At 39.1% G+C, this 16,766-nt stretch overlaps 1 protein-coding gene across 1 annotated transcript in view; it reads left to right on the forward strand.

Annotated features, from left to right (window-relative positions):
- The first annotated feature begins 1,769 nt into the window (after positions 1-1,769).
- Positions 1,770-16,766, forward strand: part of Nmd3 (NMD3 ribosome export adaptor) — a 27,617-nt gene continuing 12,620 nt past the window's right edge. Inside the window, exons 1-9 of the mRNA XM_029538100.1 lie at positions 1,770-1,857; positions 2,127-2,180; positions 3,992-4,126; positions 6,438-6,534; positions 9,418-9,498; positions 10,487-10,615; positions 11,666-11,756; positions 15,324-15,402; positions 16,268-16,364. Coding sequence (XP_029393960.1) covers positions 2,137-2,180; positions 3,992-4,126; positions 6,438-6,534; positions 9,418-9,498; positions 10,487-10,615; positions 11,666-11,756; positions 15,324-15,402; positions 16,268-16,364 — 753 coding nt within the window. The 5' untranslated portion in view covers positions 1,770-1,857; positions 2,127-2,136. The remainder of the gene's footprint in view (positions 1,858-2,126; positions 2,181-3,991; positions 4,127-6,437; positions 6,535-9,417; positions 9,499-10,486; positions 10,616-11,665; positions 11,757-15,323; positions 15,403-16,267; positions 16,365-16,766) is intronic.

The following is a 16,766-nucleotide window of genomic DNA, read 5'->3' on the forward strand; positions in this document are numbered from 1 at the left end:
TCCCGGAACTCACTTTTTAGACCAGGCTGGCCTCAAACTCAGAAATCTGCCTGCCTCTGCCTCCCGAGTGCTGGGATTAAAGGCGTGCACCACCACACCCGGCCCTCTTCTTATTTTTTAAAGAATTTTTATATTTATATTTCAATATATATGCATTAGTTTTATATTTTTTCAAATGCTTCTTCTTCTGTGTTATTTGGTATGATTGTGTGCTATTTTAGCCTCTGAAGTCCATTAATGGAATTAATGTGTTGATTCTTTAATACGGATAATATCAGTCCAGCTGGATCATCACTAATTAAGAAAATGTGCTATAGATTTGCCTACAGCTCCATCTTATGGAGGCATTTTCTTATGTATATGAGTACACTGTTGCTGTCTTCAAACACACCAGAAGAGGGCATTGGAACCTCACTGATAGTTGTGAGCCACCAGTTGGTTGCTGGGAATTGAACCCAGGATCTCTGGAAGAACAGGCAGTGCTCTTAACTTCCGAGCCATCTCTCCAGCTCCCGTGGAAACATTTTCTTAAGTGAGGTTCCTTCCTTTCTGATAACTCCATAGATAAAAATGTCTATATTGGGGCTTGAGAGATGGCTCAGAGGCTAAGACATTTGTGCTTACAAGACATGGCTTCAGTTCCTAGCACCCACAAGGTGGCTGACAACCAGTTGCTGCCTTCTGATCTCCTCTGGTATTCAGCATGCATCATTTAGTACAGATACACATGTGGGCAAAACACTCAAAATAAACCTAAACATTCTTAGAAATGTTAGGGTCTTCCTTTGGAAACTAGTTTCTGTTACAGTTGCTGATTTACCTGTTTTTATTTATTTATTTATTTATTTTATCTATTTTGTGAATCCATTTCTGAGAAAAATATGTCTGGATTATTTCTTTAAGAATAATACTTTAATGAAACATATTTTATTTTTTCTGCTTACCATTAAATTGCAATATAGTAGAGAGTTTTCAGTTTTTCTTTTTTTTTTCCTTTTTTTAATATCAATTGTTTAGTAAACAGCTATTCGATATTCTTAGGTAGTCCATGGTGACATTTATAGTGGCCATGTCTTTTTTAGAAAGATCCATCTATTTTACGTATATGAGTGTTTGGCCCGCATGAATATATATATATATATATATATATATATATATATATATATATACACCAAGTTTGTGGCTGGTGGCCTGGGAGTTAAGAGGGTGGCAGATCCTCTCCAACTGGAACTCTAGACGTCAGTTAGCCTACCGTGTGAGTGCTGGGAATTGAACCCAGGTCCTTTGTAAGAACGACTGCTTTTCTTTCTTTTTTTTTTTTTTTTTTAAATAGTTATTTATTTATTATATGTAAGTACACTGTAGCTGTCTTCAGACTCTCCAGAAGAGGGTGTCAGATCTTGTTACAGATGGTTGTAAGCCACCATGTGGTTGCTGGGATTTGAACTCAGGAAGAACAATCGGTTCTCTTAACCGCTAAGCCATATCTCCAGCCCTAACAACTGCTTTTCACTGCTGAGCCATCTCTCCAGGAGCTGAGAAGAACTTTTTAAAGCCATGGGGGCGGGTGGAACGGTGAGCCTATCACCGGCACCAGGCTGCTGTAACCTCCGTCCGGAACCTGTTCAGCTCTCCCCGCCTCCCACATCCCCACCCACTCACTCCATGGGCCCCGCCCCTCGCTACACGTGTGTAGTCCTTAACTCCGCCCACCCGTCTCCCTACAGCACGCGGGATTTCCGGTTTTCCTACCGCGAGATCTTCCTAGGCGTGGAGGGCGGCTGAGGTAGCCGGTGGTGTGTCCCGGCCGGCCGGTTGCCGGCTCTTGGTGTCTTTTGCCCTGTCACGGAGCTGCTGGTAGGTTCCGGCGGGGGAGACCCGGCTCCTGCGCCAGCAGCGGCCAGACGAGGGATCGGGCCGGGCCCTGTATCCCGGCCGCGAGCGGTGCGCGTGGGCGCCGGGGCGTGGATGCGGGGCCGCGGCGCGGAGGAGGGCGGAAGGGCCGTGCGGGGCGGCGGCTCGCGACCCCCGGGCTTGCGTGCTGCACGCACGTCTGTCCCCGAAGCTCGGGAGACTCTCGACCTGATTGATCCAAGTCTCACCGGTCCTTCCCCTCCCCTTGATAGGTCCGGAACCATGGAGTACATGCCAGAGTCCATTGAGCGCAGCCCGGGACACATGTGAGTGGCGAGCCCGCCCTGATCCTTTCCTTGACGTCGGCAGATCATAATGTACTTAACCGAGAACTTGGTTAACGCTAGCAGGAGACGTCCTTTTCTTGATGGGACAAAACGGTTGGGTCTTGATCGCATAGGAAGTCTAACCCATTTTAAGTCCGGTGTAGAGAATGAGTGCATTGAGAGGAGTTCTTTACCAGACGTCCTCCTAGAGAGGCACAAGTGGACGTGTACGGTTGTCACCCGGCTCCTCTGTCGTGTGCTAGCCACATGGTGTGCAGTGCCCACGTGCAGCTCGTGGCCACCACTGGAAGATCATAGTTTTCTTCCGGCAGCCGTGGGCCACGGTGGCGGAGGTTCACAGACTTTTTCTGCTGTTTTGTTGAAATCTGCTTTCGATGAAGTCAGCCCTGTTAAGTTGGCCTGGGATTCGCTCCGTAGCCAGGGCCGACCTTGAGAACCTGTCAGCCTTAGCCTCCCAAGTGCTGAAATTATGTCAGGCCTGCCACGCAAAATTTTTTTGCTTCCAGGACACTAGAGTTATACTCCTGTAGCTTAGGGCATCAGTAGGCATAGGTGCTCTTCTTGTCCTGTATTTTTTGTCTATTTCTCCCTTTAAAAATTATTTTTGTAACATAAAATACAGGGTTTCATTATATTTTCATGTATATATATGAGGGTCTGCATATTTAACATTGTACAGCGTTCATATTTACCCTACCATTGTTCTTCCCTAACCTTCCTTCCCCCTCATGGCTCCCTTTCCTTTCCTTAATGATCTCCTTTCTGTTTTTATGTAATATGTACATTTTCCTTTACTGTTTGTTCACTGTGGGTCCCAGTAAAGGGGACCTATGTTAGCATCTACGCATTGTACATGCTCAAAGAGAGCTCCAGCTAGCCTAGTTAGATGTGTCTTAAGACTGAAGAGAAAGTGATCTGACATATATTGTTTGTTTCTCTTTGTTGTTTATTTTTGCTTTTGAGACAGTCTTACCATGTTAAGTTCTGCTTACCAGGAACTCATCGAGATCTGCCTGCCTCTGCCTCCCAAGTGCTGGGTAAAGGTCTGCACCATCACACTTGGCTGTCTTACATATTGTTGAATTGGAGTGCACTTGAGTGTTTGCTATTGATGTTAGACTATTTGCATTGTTAATTTCTTTTTTCTTAGTTTTCCAATTTTAAAGAAGAGATGAGGGACTAGGACATTTCTATCATTGCATGAAGTTAATTTGCATGGCAAAATTGCACAATGCCGTGTTTAAGCATTTTCAGAATTATGGCCCTTTGATTTTTGCAGATATTCCAGGATTCCTCTTCACTCTGTCTTTAAGATTGCCTTTTTCTGCCCTTTTCCCCTCTTCGAGACAGGCTTTCATGAAGCTCTGGCTGGCTTGGGATTCACAGATCTATGTGCCCTGCTTCCTGGTTGTTAAGATGAGATTCCCCCCTACACACTTGTCTTTTAAAAACAAATCAACTTACTTTATGCGTGTGTGCTTAAGTGTATGTGTGTGTGCTAAGTGCATGTAAGAAGGCATCAGAAGACGGGTAGACTCTCCTGGAACTAGAGTTACAGATGGTTGTGAGCCGCCTCTTGTGTGCTGGAAATTGACCCCTGTTTGCTATAAGAGCTGGAAGCACTTTGACCCATTGAGTGTTTCCTCCCCCCACCCCCCTTTAAACAGTAGAATCTTGAAGGCTTTGGTTTGGTAGGGTTTCTTTGTTTTTTTTGTTTTTGTGTTTTTTTTTTTTTTTTCTAGTACATTTGTAAAATCTAATTGGAAAAATTTATGCTTTATTTTCTCAAGCTTGTGCTGTGAATGTGGTGTCCCAATTAGTCCAAATCCTGCCAATATTTGTGTGGCCTGTTTACGAAGTAAAGTTGACATCAGCCAAGGTGTTCCAAAGCAGGTCTCCATTTCTTTCTGCAAACAATGTCAAAGGTATAGTACATTACTTGTTTACTTGTTTTCCTTCCTTAAGTTGGTCTTCATACAGAGAGCCACTGTGGTATGCTGAGATTACAGTGAAATACACAGAATGAAACATGCTGTTGAGTATTTTTTTTTTTTTAAGATTTTATTTACTTCATATATATGAGTACACTGTAGCTGTCTTCAGACACACCAGAAGAGGGCATTGGATCCCATTACAGATGGTTGTGAGCCACCATGTGGTTGCTGGGAATTGAACTCAGGACCTCAGGAAGAAGAGCCAGTGCCCTTAACCACCGAGCCATTTCTCCAGCCCGAGTGTTAATTTTTACCTAGTCGATGTTACCAAGGATTTAATAATTTGTAGTTTTAAACTGTGCTTTCTACTGTCCCACTAATCTGGTAAGGATAGTAAAAGTATTTGTATAAAAGTAAAAGTGCGATGCTGAATCTGACAGGAGAAGACGCCTTCTGAGAGCTGATGTTGCATTCTTTCTTCAGTTTTGTTCCTTTTAATTGTTGGCACAAGCTGTTTACATCTATCCATATGTCTAGTGAGAGACTTAAACCTTGTCAGTGAATATAAAAATTATATGCCTGTGGCTTCCCAAATAGGTTCAGCACTTGCTTTGTGTATATGGAAGTTGTCTGTGGATCTCTGTAAGAATCTAAAATGTATTTCCCCAAATCTCTGCACATATATAATCCCATGAATTTAGTGTACCATTTTAGGGAGTTTACAGTGTGTGAGCCTGGTAAGTATTAGGCTTTTAGTCTGTTATAAATATTTATTATTAAATACATGGTGAGGTTTTAAAAGTACTAGACAAAGAAGCAGGACTCCTAATATTTTTTGAAGTTTCTGTCAAACTAGTTTTCTGTCACACTTAGATACAGACTCTCTGCGTCTCAATTTTCTCATGAGAACGAAGGGTTTTTATTAGATGAAACACCCTTTGAAAATACTTATAAACAAATGACTTTTATTGAACCTTGAAACAGGAAATTAAAGTGTTTAACCATTTAGTACTATGACAAGAAAGCATTTACATAACCCACGTGAAAGTATTTAGCAGACATTATTAGTAACTACTGTGTACTGGAAGACTGGGTTAAAATTTTTTTAATTTACAGAAAGGATTTGTATTTTACTATAATGAGATTTAATTAATTTTGTTTTTTTAAGACAAACTTTCTCTGTAGCCGTGACTATCCTGGATCATACATTGCTCTATAGACCAGGCTGGCCTCCCAAGTGCTGGGATAAAGGTGTGCAGTACCGTGCTTGACTTACTGGGGCTTATTTTGAAAACTTGTGTTTTTCAGCTTAAAAATTGAAATGAGCCGGGCCTGGTGGCGCAGGCCTTTTAATCCCAGCACTTGGGAGGCAGAGGCAGGCGGATTTCTGAGTTTGAGGCCAGCCTGGTCTATAAAGTGAGTTCCAGGACAGCCAGGGCTATACAGAGAAACCCTGTCTCGAAAAACCAAAAAAAAAAAAAAAAAAAAAAAAAGAAATGAAACTTGATGACTGAACTTTTGATATACATTTCTGTGTGTACAATTTTCCTGGTTTTGTGTAAGAAAAATGTTTCACAAACATTTTAGAAGCATAAAATAAATAATTTTAGAGTCATTTGAGATAATTCTTACCTGTTGGTCAGTGTACCTTCAAAGAGATTTTGGAAATATTGCCATCTTTATTGGATTTTTTTTTTCTTTAAAGTCATTATTTATGTGTAGCCGTGTGCACGTTTGGTGTCCCTGAAGGCCAGGGGCATTGGATCCCCTTAGAGCTAGAGCTGCAGGCATTTGTGAGCTGGCCAGCAGTGAGTGCTAGGAACCCCACTTGAGTCCCCTTTTAACTACGGAGCCATCTCTCCAGCCCTCCTTACTGGGATATTTTATTTATTTATTTTAACACTTATGCATTTATTTTCTATGTGTGTGCACTAGGCTATGTGGCGGTCCCAGGACGATTCATAGGGTTGGTTCTCTCCTTTCCCCATGTGAACTCAGGTTGTCAGGCCTGGCAGCAAGCCCTTTATTCTCTGAGCCATCTTCAGTGCTCTCTTAATTTCTATTTTTAATAATTGAAACAACAAAATACATAACATCTCAGATTGGCTTTCTCCAAATATTAGAATATTAGTTTTGAACTAAAGACACTGGTCTCATGGGTTTTTAATTTCTTTGGGTTAAAGCTTTAGAGTAGCTTTGAGTATTACTCCTGTTTAATAATCAGTATCACTTCTGTCTACTAATGGAAATTGCTGTTTTTTTCCTGAAAAGTGGCAAACTTTAGAATGTTATCTTCTTTCAGATATTTTCAGCCACCAGCATCATGGGTACAGTGTGCTTTAGAGTCCAGGGAACTTCTTGCTTTGTGTTTGAAAAAAATTAAAGCTCCTCTGAGTAAGGTAGGTCAGTAGTTAAAATTGCTGTACTTTTTCACTGAAACACTCATTTTCAGAAAATCCTTTGCTGTGGGTTTTGCTTTATTATGGTGGCTGTTGTATTAGAAAACTTTGTTGAGATTTAAAAATTTTATTTCTATGGATGCTTTGCGTGTGTATATGTCTTGTCTGTTATGTATGTGCAGTACCTTTGGAAGTCAGAAGAGGGTGTTGGGTCCCCTGGAATTGGAGTTACAGATGGTTTTGGTCTGATTTGTGGGTGCCCCAGAAGAACAGTAAGTGTTCTCACCCACTGAGCCTTCAATATTATTTTTTGGTTCTGAAATCTTTCAAGTTAATGATTCATCTTGCCCTTGGACTTTTTAATTGACTGGAGTGAAGCAGTGTAGTCAGGATGACTAGAAAGGGAAAAGAAAGCTCCATTGATATTTGTTGTTGTTGTAAGTAGAGAGCATAGTAAAAGGATTTTAGGATTTCAGAATGTTAAGTGGGTACAGAAGAGACTGAAGAACCATATGGAAATTGGATTGTAGGAAATGAGAGGGAGACTCAGGTATCTGGAATTATGTTAAAGGACAAAGACTTAATAAAGTTGACAATTGCTTCTCTAAGAACAAGTGTGCTGAGCCTCTTAAGAGAATGTTGAAGTGGATGTCAAGGTCTCTACATTCCTGCAGATGGAGGTTAGAGGCTTTAGGAGAGAAGGCAGACTTATTTAGTGCTCTGTGCATTTGTACATTTCCACCTAACTCCTGCAGATACTAACTGGGGGCAGGGAGGGGTATACTGGGGATAGGGGAATGAGGGTGGTTAGGAACTGCTTGTCATTCTGACTTAATTTCTTGACTACTGGGATTTGCTGTAGCTCACTCAGTCATATTAGTTGGGTTTTATTCATGAGTACTGCATTTGCCTTGGCTAATATTGCTATCACTAGATAGTATTTGGTACAGTTATAATCTGCTTGCTCACATTTTTCAGTCTATTATTTAACAGATTTTTCTGTGTACCTCCAGACCACTATGATACTGTCTACTTATGTATGTCATAGATGCTAGGAAAGGATCGTTCTCCATTAAATCTGTTGTTTGTGTCCAAAAAAAATTCGTAATTTCTAGCTGTTTAAGCTTGCTACTTTGGTATTGTACTAGTGTGTGTTCTCTTCCTCTTTCTAATATATAGGTATTAAATTAAATCCTATAGAATTATCTTTTAAGTAGCTCTTGCTTTGCTTATTTCTGGTTCCTCTTAGTTCGGGTTCCTACTTTGGTTATTACAAAGCCTCCATTCTTCTTCTGTTTCTTTGTTCTAAAGCTTTCATTCTAGCCTTACTGCATTATGTTCAGTCTATCAAGAATAGCAAGCTGTTCTTAGCTCCTGATCTAGAAGTATTAAAATTATGTAGTCAGTATGTGAACATTTCCCAAAAGAATGTCCATCCCCCTACCCAATGACAGGATTTTTCTGTGTAACCCTGAAACTCATTCTGTGTTTTTTTTTAAATGGTCATTGATGTTTTACCTGCATGTATGTCTGGGTGAAAGTGTCAGATCCTCTGGAACTAGAGTTCCAGACAGATGTGAGCTGCCATGTAGTTGTTGGGAATTAAACCCAGGTCCTCTGAAAGAACAGCCAGTGCTCGTAACCACTGAGCCATCTCTTCCCCTAAATGTCCATTTTTTTTTTTTTTTATTTTTTTTTATTTTTGAGACAGGGTTTCTCTGTATAGCCCTGGCTATCCTGGAGCTCACTTTGTAGACCAGGCTGGCCTTGAACTCAGAAATCCGTCTGCCTCTGCCTCCCGAGTGCTGGGATTAAAGGCGCGCACCACCACGCCTGGCTCTAAATGTCCATTCTTTAAAGGAAAAAATAAAGAAGCCACAGATTAATGTAGAAAGATATTAACTTGAGTAGAAGCTTATGTTTGTGAGGTTGCTTTTGGTAATTAATACACCAATTTTCATATGAAAAAATAAATTTCTGTTTGAACAGGAATACTTTTTTTTTCTTTAAATAATTTTTTTCCCCCTCTGAAAGCTACTTTTAATTCTTACTCAATTTAATAGTACAGTCATTGGGTTGCCCTTTCATTTGCTGCTATTGTTGCCATGTTTTAGTGGTAAACCTTTTTTCTTTTTTATAGTGATGGATTGCAGTGATATTAATCACATGTTCCTTCAAAGATCTTACGAGTCTATTTAATTTTTTTCCTTTTTTTTTATTCTTTCATAAAATACATCCTGACAGAAATTTCTCCTCTTTGCACTCCTCCCAGTTTCCCCTGCCATCTTCCTTGTTTCCCAGATCCACTCCTCCATTTCCTTTCAGAAAAGATCAGGCTTCCCATGGATAGCAGCTGAACATGGAATAGAATAACAAGATACAGTAATACTAGGCACATATCTCCATCAAGGCTGGGCAAAGTAACCCAGTAGGAGGGAAAAGGGCCCCAAGAACAGACAAAACAGCCGGAGACACTTCATACTCCTACTGTTAGAAGTCGCACAGAAACACCAAGCCATATAAGATATATGCATAGGACCTAGTGCAGACTCATGTAGGCTCCATAATTGCTGCTTCAGTCAGTGTGAGTCTTTGGGCCTGCTCAGTTGATTCTGTGGGCCATGTTCCAGGTGTCTTACATACCTCTGGCTCCTACAGTCCCCCACCCCTTTCCAGGGGGTTCTCTGAGGTCCATGGGAAGAATTGGTAGAGCTCCAATTTTAGCATGCTCTCTGCTTAATGTCTGGCTGTGGGTCTTTGCATATATTCCCATTAGCTGCTGGTTTAAGTCTCTCTGGTGAGAGTCTGCTTATTAATGAGGTATTCAGTCATTTTTCCACCTCTCTGGTGGGGACTTACGTTTCTTTTTTTCCCCTATTAAAGGTTCGGCTTGTCGATGCAGGCTTTGTTTGGACTGAGCCCCATTCTAAGAGACTTAAAGTTAAATTGACAATTCAGAAAGAGGTAAGCTGCTCAGTTTTTCTAAACATGGTTAAAGTGCACATAGTGAGGATGAGGGACTAGTGTCACATATTTTATGGCCTAAATGGCTTAAAAGGAAGAATACAATCTAAATCTTAGTCTTTTGTTATCTTTTGGTCTTCTGACATGATTAGGTGATTAGTAGTTACAATTGCTCAGAATTAGTGTGTTCAGTAGTCTCTAAATAAAGGTTTTGTTTTTGTTTAAGACAGGTTCTCACTAGGTAGTATTTGGTGGCCTAGAGCTTAGTAGACTAGGCTGGTTTGGAATTCATAGATCCTCCTGCCTTTACTTCTGAGTGCTGGAAAAAATGTGGTATATACCACCATGCTTACCCTTGGTTGTTTTTATCACTGTATGTTCTTCTGAAAGTGAATTCTTTGTGTGCCACATACATATATATCATATACATGTGTATACAACTGAAAAATGTTTTTAGATTTAGTTCCCAAACTCAGTAAATAGTCAAGAGTGATTTTGAATGTTTGATCATCCTGCTTCTACTTCCCAAGTATTGGAATTATAGGTGTATGCCAGCATACCTGGCTTTGTGTGGTGGCGAGAATCAAACTCCAGGCTTCAAGCCCTAGAGGCAAGCACTGTACAATCAAACCACATTCCTACCTCCACATTATTAAAAGAACATGTCCACAACCACATTTCATGAGGTAAACTTAAAAAGATATTCTAATCTTTGGGTTTCATGTGTCCCTTTCTTAAAACATTGTAACCACTGAAGGACATGGCTCGGGTAGAGAGCTTGATCAGCATGCATAAGGTCCCATATTTAATCCTTGGTTGTGCACCCCCCCCCCCCAATGTGGTATACTTAGTTTTATAATTGTAACTTTGACATATTGATGTCCTTAATGCATTCATAGAAAACATTTTAAATTACTAATTTTTTTAAAGTAGAATATTCACTATTGAACAACTAGGAATGAAGGAGTGCAGTTGCCTTCTTTTCCAGGTGATGAATGGTGCTGTCCTGCAGCAGGTGTTTGTGGTGGATTATGTTGTTCAGTCCCAAATGTGTGGAGACTGCCATAGAGTAGAAGCTAAGGATTTCTGGAAGGCCGTGATCCAAGTCAGGCAGAAGGTATTGAAAAAAGATGATGAGTGAATCCTGAATCTTGAATTTTCTTTTCTTTTTCTCTTTTTAAATACATTTTATTTTATTTATTTATTTATTTATTTATTTATTTATTTATTTATTTTTTATTGGATATTTTCTTTATTTACATTTCAAATGTTATCCCCTTTCCCAGTTTCCACTGAAGAGTTCCTCTATCCCATTCCCCCTTGCCCTGCTTCTCTGAGGGTGTTCCACCTACCCGCCTACTCTCACCTCCCAGCCCTGGCTAGGGCATCGAGCCTTCACAGGACCAAGGGCCTACCTCTTCTCCCATTGATGCCCAACAACGCCACCCTCTGCTACATATGCGGCTGGAGCCATGGGTTCCTCCATGTGTACTCCTTGGTTGGTGGTTTAGTCCCTGGGAGCTCTGGGGGGTCTGGTTGGCTGATTGTTGTTCTTCCTATGGGCTTGGAAACCCCCTCAGCTCCTTCAGTCCCTTCTCTAACTCCTCCTTTGGGGACCCCATGCTCAGTCCAATAGTTGGCTGTAAGCATCTGCCTCTGTATTTGTTAGACTCTGGCAGAGCCTCTCAGGAGATAGCTATATCAGGCTCCTGTCAGCAAGCACTTCTTGGCATCCACAATAGCATCGTGATTGTATATGGGATGGATCCCTAGGTGGGGCAGTCTCTGGATGGCCTTTCCTTCAGTTTCTGCTCCACACTTTGTCTCCATATTTGCTCCCGTGATTACTTTGTTCCCCCTTCTAAGAAGGACTGAGGTATCCACTCTTTGGCCATCCTTCTTGAGCTTCATGTGTCACTGTCCATTTTCAGTAGCTGATAAAATGTTCTCAGTTCCCTATGTCTTTTATGCATAACTGGAGTCTAGGTTCCTGGAACATTCAACTTTAGAAATATATTATTATTTTATGTATTGGTTAATTTTTAAAGGATTTTTTTGTTTGAAAAATCAGAGCTCTATATCTGTAGATGATGTATGTATTTAATGTATTTATACTTTATTTCTAAATGTGTTTTTTGGAATTTAATTTATTGATATGGATATTTAGACTCTGCACAAGAAAACATTCTACTATCTGGAACAGTTGATTTTAAAATATGGAATGCATCAGAATACACTACGTATCAAGGAGATTCATGGTGAGTTCAAATTTAAAAGAATTTTCTTTCTTTCTTTTTTTTTTTGGTTTTTTTGGTTTTTTGGTTTTTTGAGACAGGGTTTCTCTGTATAGCCCTGGCTGTCCTGGAACTCACTTTGTAGACTAGGCTGGCCTCGAACTCAGAAATCCGCCTGCCTCTGCCTCCTGAGTGCTGAGATTAAAGGCATGTGCCACCACTGCCCCTTAAAAGAATTTGAAACAGTATCAAATTTTTCTTTCAGTTATTCAAAATTATCTTTCTCAGTTGAGATGGTTAAAAAATTCTTTAAAAATTCATACAAATGTATGTATAAGAAGAAAACGTTAATTTTTTTGTCTGCACTGTCCAGTGGTAGTGACTGTCCACACGTGGCTAATATTTGAAGTATAGCTATCTACTCTAACTTAGGAATTGCATTTTCGTCTGTTAGCTGATATTAAACTCACATGACGTTAGTGGCTCTTGTGGACAGTGCACGTCTAGAACTGTTCTGTGTTTTCTCTACGCCCTTCCTGCCTCCCTCTCCTGATGTCCTTCTATCCCACTTCACTTATTAAATATTTAGTTTATGATAGACGCCATTCTTTGTGCTTGGAATATAATGATATATTAATATTAATTCTTGCTCTCTGTGTTGCTTATCTTGCTACTTAAAGAGTAAGCCGGGCTGGCGAGATGACTCAGCAGCTAAGAGCACTGACTGCTTTTCCAAAGGTCCTGAGTTCAAATCCCAGCAACCACATGGTGGCTCACAACCACCCATAATGAGAACTGATGCCCTCTTCTGAAGACAGCTACAGTGTACTTATGTATAATAAATAAATCTTTTTAAAAAAAAAAAAAAAAAAAGAGTAAGCCAAGTGACTCCATTAATGTATTGTAAAATACTACAAAAATTCATCAAAACCTTTATTTTGTATGGGGAAAATTGCTCTAATTAGAAGTACTTTTTCTTTGGCCTTTCTAAATTTTGGACAAGATAATGACTGATTGTACCTCTTGATTAGTAATGAGGGCTAACAGTTTTCTTATGCATCTTAATCATTTTGTTTCTAATCTGAGTCATCTGTTGTTAGTTATCCTTAGCTCTCATATCTATTTTGCCTAGTTTTTGTTCTTAGGACGTTGGTTCCCTTTCAGCTATAAATATAGTATTTCTTAAGGTTTTGTTTTCTTTTCCTTTTCTCATTTTTAAACTTTTAAAATAATTTTTGTGTAATATATTTTATTTATCGTCTTCCCCTCTCCCAACCCTTCCCAGATACTGCCTTCCAACCTCATGCTCTTTCTCTCAGAAAAACAACAAAACAAAAGCTCACCAGCACTGCTTTACGTACCTTCTCAAAGCACATAAAAACATGGAGACCCGTATGTGTTGAAAGACAGGGTCTCTGCAGCCCAAGGCTATCCTTGGACTCTCAATGCTCCTGCCTCATTCTTTGTATTTGTGAATACAAAAATTCTTATTCTTATTCTTGCTCATATGTGAGGTTTTTGAAGTTGTTGAGGTTTCTAATTGATATATGCTGATGTGTATACATAAATGTGTTTATGTACTCTGTTCAGTTTTGTTATCAGTTAATTGGAGAAAGTTACAAAGGTCATCTTTTTTCCCCCTTCGGTGTTTATTAACTGATTTTGAAGAACCTGTCCATTAAACTATTTCCTTAGTCATCTCCTAGGCATAAGTCTTTTATTTCATTTCCCTTTAAGACATTGGTCTCTTTCAGATAGTTCTCCTCTTGAATAATTTTTCATTACATTTATTTATGTATTTAATTTTGTTTGTTGGGCCATATGTCACACTGTGGAATTTAGGTAATATCTGTCATCTTCAGGCATTTATTTATTTTTTGTTTTTTCCAGAATTTAGGTAACATTTGTCATCTTCAGGCATTTACTTATTGATTGATTGATTGGTTTTTCCAGACAGGGTTTTTCTGTATACCCCTGGCTATCCTGGAACTTACTCTGTAGACCAGGATGGCCTTGAACTCAGAAATCTGCCTGCTTCTGCCTCCCAAGTGTACCACCACTGCCTTGCTTCAGGCATCTTTTGACCTCTGTCTTTGAGGCTATACTTAAAGGTAGAAGTGCTGAGTTATATGGGAAATGTATGTTGATTATGTTTGAGAAACTGCCATAGAATATTTTCAAATGGCTGTGGTCTTTACATTCCAGACAGAAGTGTTGAAAGGTCCTGGATTCTGTACTTTAGTTGCTTACCATCCTTGTTTATAGACGTTGTAGAGTGAAGTCTGTATTAGTATCTTTCTGTGGCTTTTTCATTTCACTAAGGACTAATGATATGAGGCATATTCTACATATAAATATATTGTTTGTATGATTTGCATTGTTTTCTCCTAGACTGTCTCCTCCTTTTCTAAATGTTAACTTTCTAAATGTTAACTTTCTGTTGCAAACGTTTGTTTTCTTTTAAATATATTTTCTATATGTCTTACCTGCATGTATGTAAATGTAGCATGTGTGTGCAGTGCCCGCAGAGGCCAGAAACGACTTTAGATGCCCCCTGGAATTAGAGGCACAGATGTACACCACCAAAGTCCAACTTGATGAACCAGTATGTTTTATTGGAGTTACTTAGAGGAGTAGAAATGACTCAAGGTCAGCTGCATCACCAAAGCTCACATCAGCATGTGTGATAGCTCACAAAGCTGGGAAGCAGGAATATACCACACACACAGCCTACAGGCAGGCAACAGGTTCAAGAGTGTTCTAAGTGACTCATTTGCTCTAAATCTCTTCTGGGCAGTTAAAGTTACAAAAATAACTATTTTTTATGTGCTTTACAATTTCAACTCATAGGTCTCACTTAACTCTTGAATTCGTGTAAAGTGCCTAAATTCATCTTTTTTTGGGGGGGGGGGATTGAACTATTTTTTTCTCTTATTAAAAAATGCCACTAATTGTTAAGTTCTGTTAATGAAATTGTAATAGCCTATTTCTGCAATCTCAAGTTTGTATGAACTTATACTTTTATGCTAGTTCTATACTGTCTTAATTTTAAGACTAGAAATATAAGTCCTATGGCTTTGTTTATTTTCCTTGGTATTGTTATTACACCTTTTATGGGTAAATAGAGTTCTTAGATATCTCGTAAGTATTTCTTAGCAGTAGATTTGCATTTGCCTGTTCCCTTGTTGATAGTGTTAAATGATACTGTACTGGGATAGATATTGTTGTCCAGTGACTATTTTGTTCAGTCTCAGTATGTAATTTTTTTCATGCATATCAACTAGGTGAATTTTTGTCATTTTCTTGGCAGCTTGTTTCATTTATTATATAAAATGTTCTTTTCCTTTTCTCTCTTGGCCTTGAATTTTGTTCTTGTGAATTAGTATGAATCTTGTTTTTATCTGTTAATATTTATTTTATCTGATTTTCATCTGTCTTTTTGCCAAACAAATCTTAGTTGATATCCCTAAACTATTTTGGCTATAATATTTTCTAATAATATGTTTTGCTTATGGATTTAAGTGATTTTGTGATATGGTCATGTAGAGGAAAACCTTGTTTTGCAGAACTGTTTTTATTATTTTTTTTTAGATGGTCTGGATTTTTATTATTCTTCAAAACAGCATGCTCAGAAGATGGTGGAGTTTCTTCAGGGTACAGTTCCCTGTAGGTATGTTGTAAACCTAAATTTGTAAGTTAAACAACAGGAGATATATAGGTCACATCTGTTCTTCAGGCTAAGATAACTTTGTTACAATTAAAATTTTAGTATATATATTTAAGCAATCATGAAATATGGAGTTATCCATTTTTATCAGCCAAAGAATGCTGATGAATCTCTTGGTAGTTAAACCTAACTCCATAGGAATAGGCACTGTACTGCTGTACCATAGAGATGGGTAGAAGAGCTAGGAATTCAAGATGGGAGAAACACTCAAGCTGAGTTTATATTAAAAGGTAAGATTAGCAGGAACAAAGACCTGGGAGGTACATTTGTGTGGCTTAGACTGTAGTCATCCTGAAGATGGTTTGAAGTATGGATACAATTAGACTTTCGCCTATGCTCTAGTTTCATGTCTGTTGCTGTGATAAAAACAGCCTGACAGCAGCTTATTAGGCTTACAGATGTTATAGTCTACCATCATGGATTAATTAAATCAGTGAGTTTCGTCATATCCAAGGGCAGAGAGAAATTAATGTGTACATGCCCGTTCACCGGCTTGTTTATGCTCAGCTAGATTTCTCTACTTTAAACAGTTCAGGATACTCTGCCTAGAGAAGGAGCCACTGTGGGGCTGATTCTTCCCACATCAATTTACTTAAGATATTTTTCCACAGGTATGTTCATAGACCAACTCAGTCCTTTTCTGGACTGTATAAGGTCCTTCTCAGGTGATTCTAGGTTATATCAACTTGACAGTTAAAACTAATCACACCACCAGGGAGCTGTTTGAAGGCATTGAACTTTGATTGGATAAAACCAAGTTATATAAGTACGGACATGTCACTTTCTATTAATGTTTTTTTCTTAATAGATACAAAGCATCACAAAGATTGATCTCCCAGGATATTCATAGTAACACATACAATTACAAGAGTACTTTTTCTGTGGAAATTGTTCCAATATGCAAGGTACTTCTTTTCATGTCCTTATCTATAAGAGAATTAGTAATTTATTGTTTGTAATTTATTGTTCTTGGTTTTCTGTTGGCTGGCTAAACATTGAGAATAACTTCTTTGAATGACTTCTGACATGCTCAACTTTGTTAAAAAGATTTAAAATACGCGTTTATAACTGTGGATTGGAATGCCCTTTATTTTGATGTATTATGATGAAAAGATTGGGCTAGTGAGACTTTATAAAGTGCTTAGCATGCCAGCCTGACAACTTCAGTTGGCTCCCTGGAACCCACGTAAAAGGAGGAGAGAACAGCTCCAATTATAATGTTCTCCTGTGATAACCTGCATGAACAAGCATTTATACACACACACACACACACACACACACACACACACACACACACACACACACAC

Source organism: Mus pahari, chromosome 4 (assembly GCF_900095145.1).
Source record: "Mus pahari chromosome 4, PAHARI_EIJ_v1.1, whole genome shotgun sequence".
NCBI classification, from domain to species: domain Eukaryota; kingdom Metazoa; phylum Chordata; class Mammalia; order Rodentia; family Muridae; genus Mus; species Mus pahari.